At 35.5% G+C, this 581-nt stretch overlaps 1 protein-coding gene across 1 annotated transcript in view; it reads left to right on the top strand.

Moving 5' to 3' along the window:
* Window positions 1-581, top strand: part of LOC118479194 (peroxidase-like) — a 14,973-nt gene that overhangs the window by 3,019 nt on the left and 11,373 nt on the right. Inside the window, exon 4 of the mRNA XM_035973929.1 lies at window positions 65-192. Coding sequence (XP_035829822.1) covers window positions 65-192 — 128 coding nt within the window. The remainder of the gene's footprint in view (window positions 1-64; window positions 193-581) is intronic.

Here is a 581-nt window from a genome sequence, read left to right as displayed (position 1 = left end):
ATATATATATATATATATATGACCTATGTACTAAAACGAAAGCAATGAAAATAATTCGTTTCAGGTGACCACCGAGTGAACGTGTTTGTGGGTCTCGGCATGTTCCATACGGTCTTCCATCGAGAACACAACAGACTGGTGGATGAGCTAGCGAGAGTCAATCCTCACTGGCGAGGTTCAAAGTTGTTTCAGGTGCTTTTTTGGAGGTGCCCCGTGTCATAAGAATCGAAGAAACAAACAATAAATAAATCGAACAGTTCATCAATCGAACAATCGATCGATCAAACAATCAGTGAAACAGATAACTGATTAATCAATTAATTCAACAGTCGAACAATAGATCAATCGATCAATCGATCTATGATTTAATTGATCAATCAATTATTCTGTCTTTGGGTCTATTTGTAGATTAGAGATTCGGTTGAGGAATATTATAAATAGGCCAGTGATATCTATTTCAACTTTTAGTATTAATATATTTAAGAAAGTATAATATATAGTATGATACTCATTCTTAATATCTCCCTTTCCTCCCTCCTTTCTCGCTCCTTCTCTCTGTTTCTCTGTCTCTCTTTCTCTCT

This window comes from Aplysia californica, unplaced genomic scaffold, assembly GCF_000002075.1.
Source record: "Aplysia californica isolate F4 #8 unplaced genomic scaffold, AplCal3.0 scaffold00036, whole genome shotgun sequence".
NCBI lineage: Eukaryota > Metazoa > Mollusca > Gastropoda > Aplysiida > Aplysiidae > Aplysia > Aplysia californica.
This window is presented reverse-complemented; position numbering and strand designations above follow the sequence as displayed.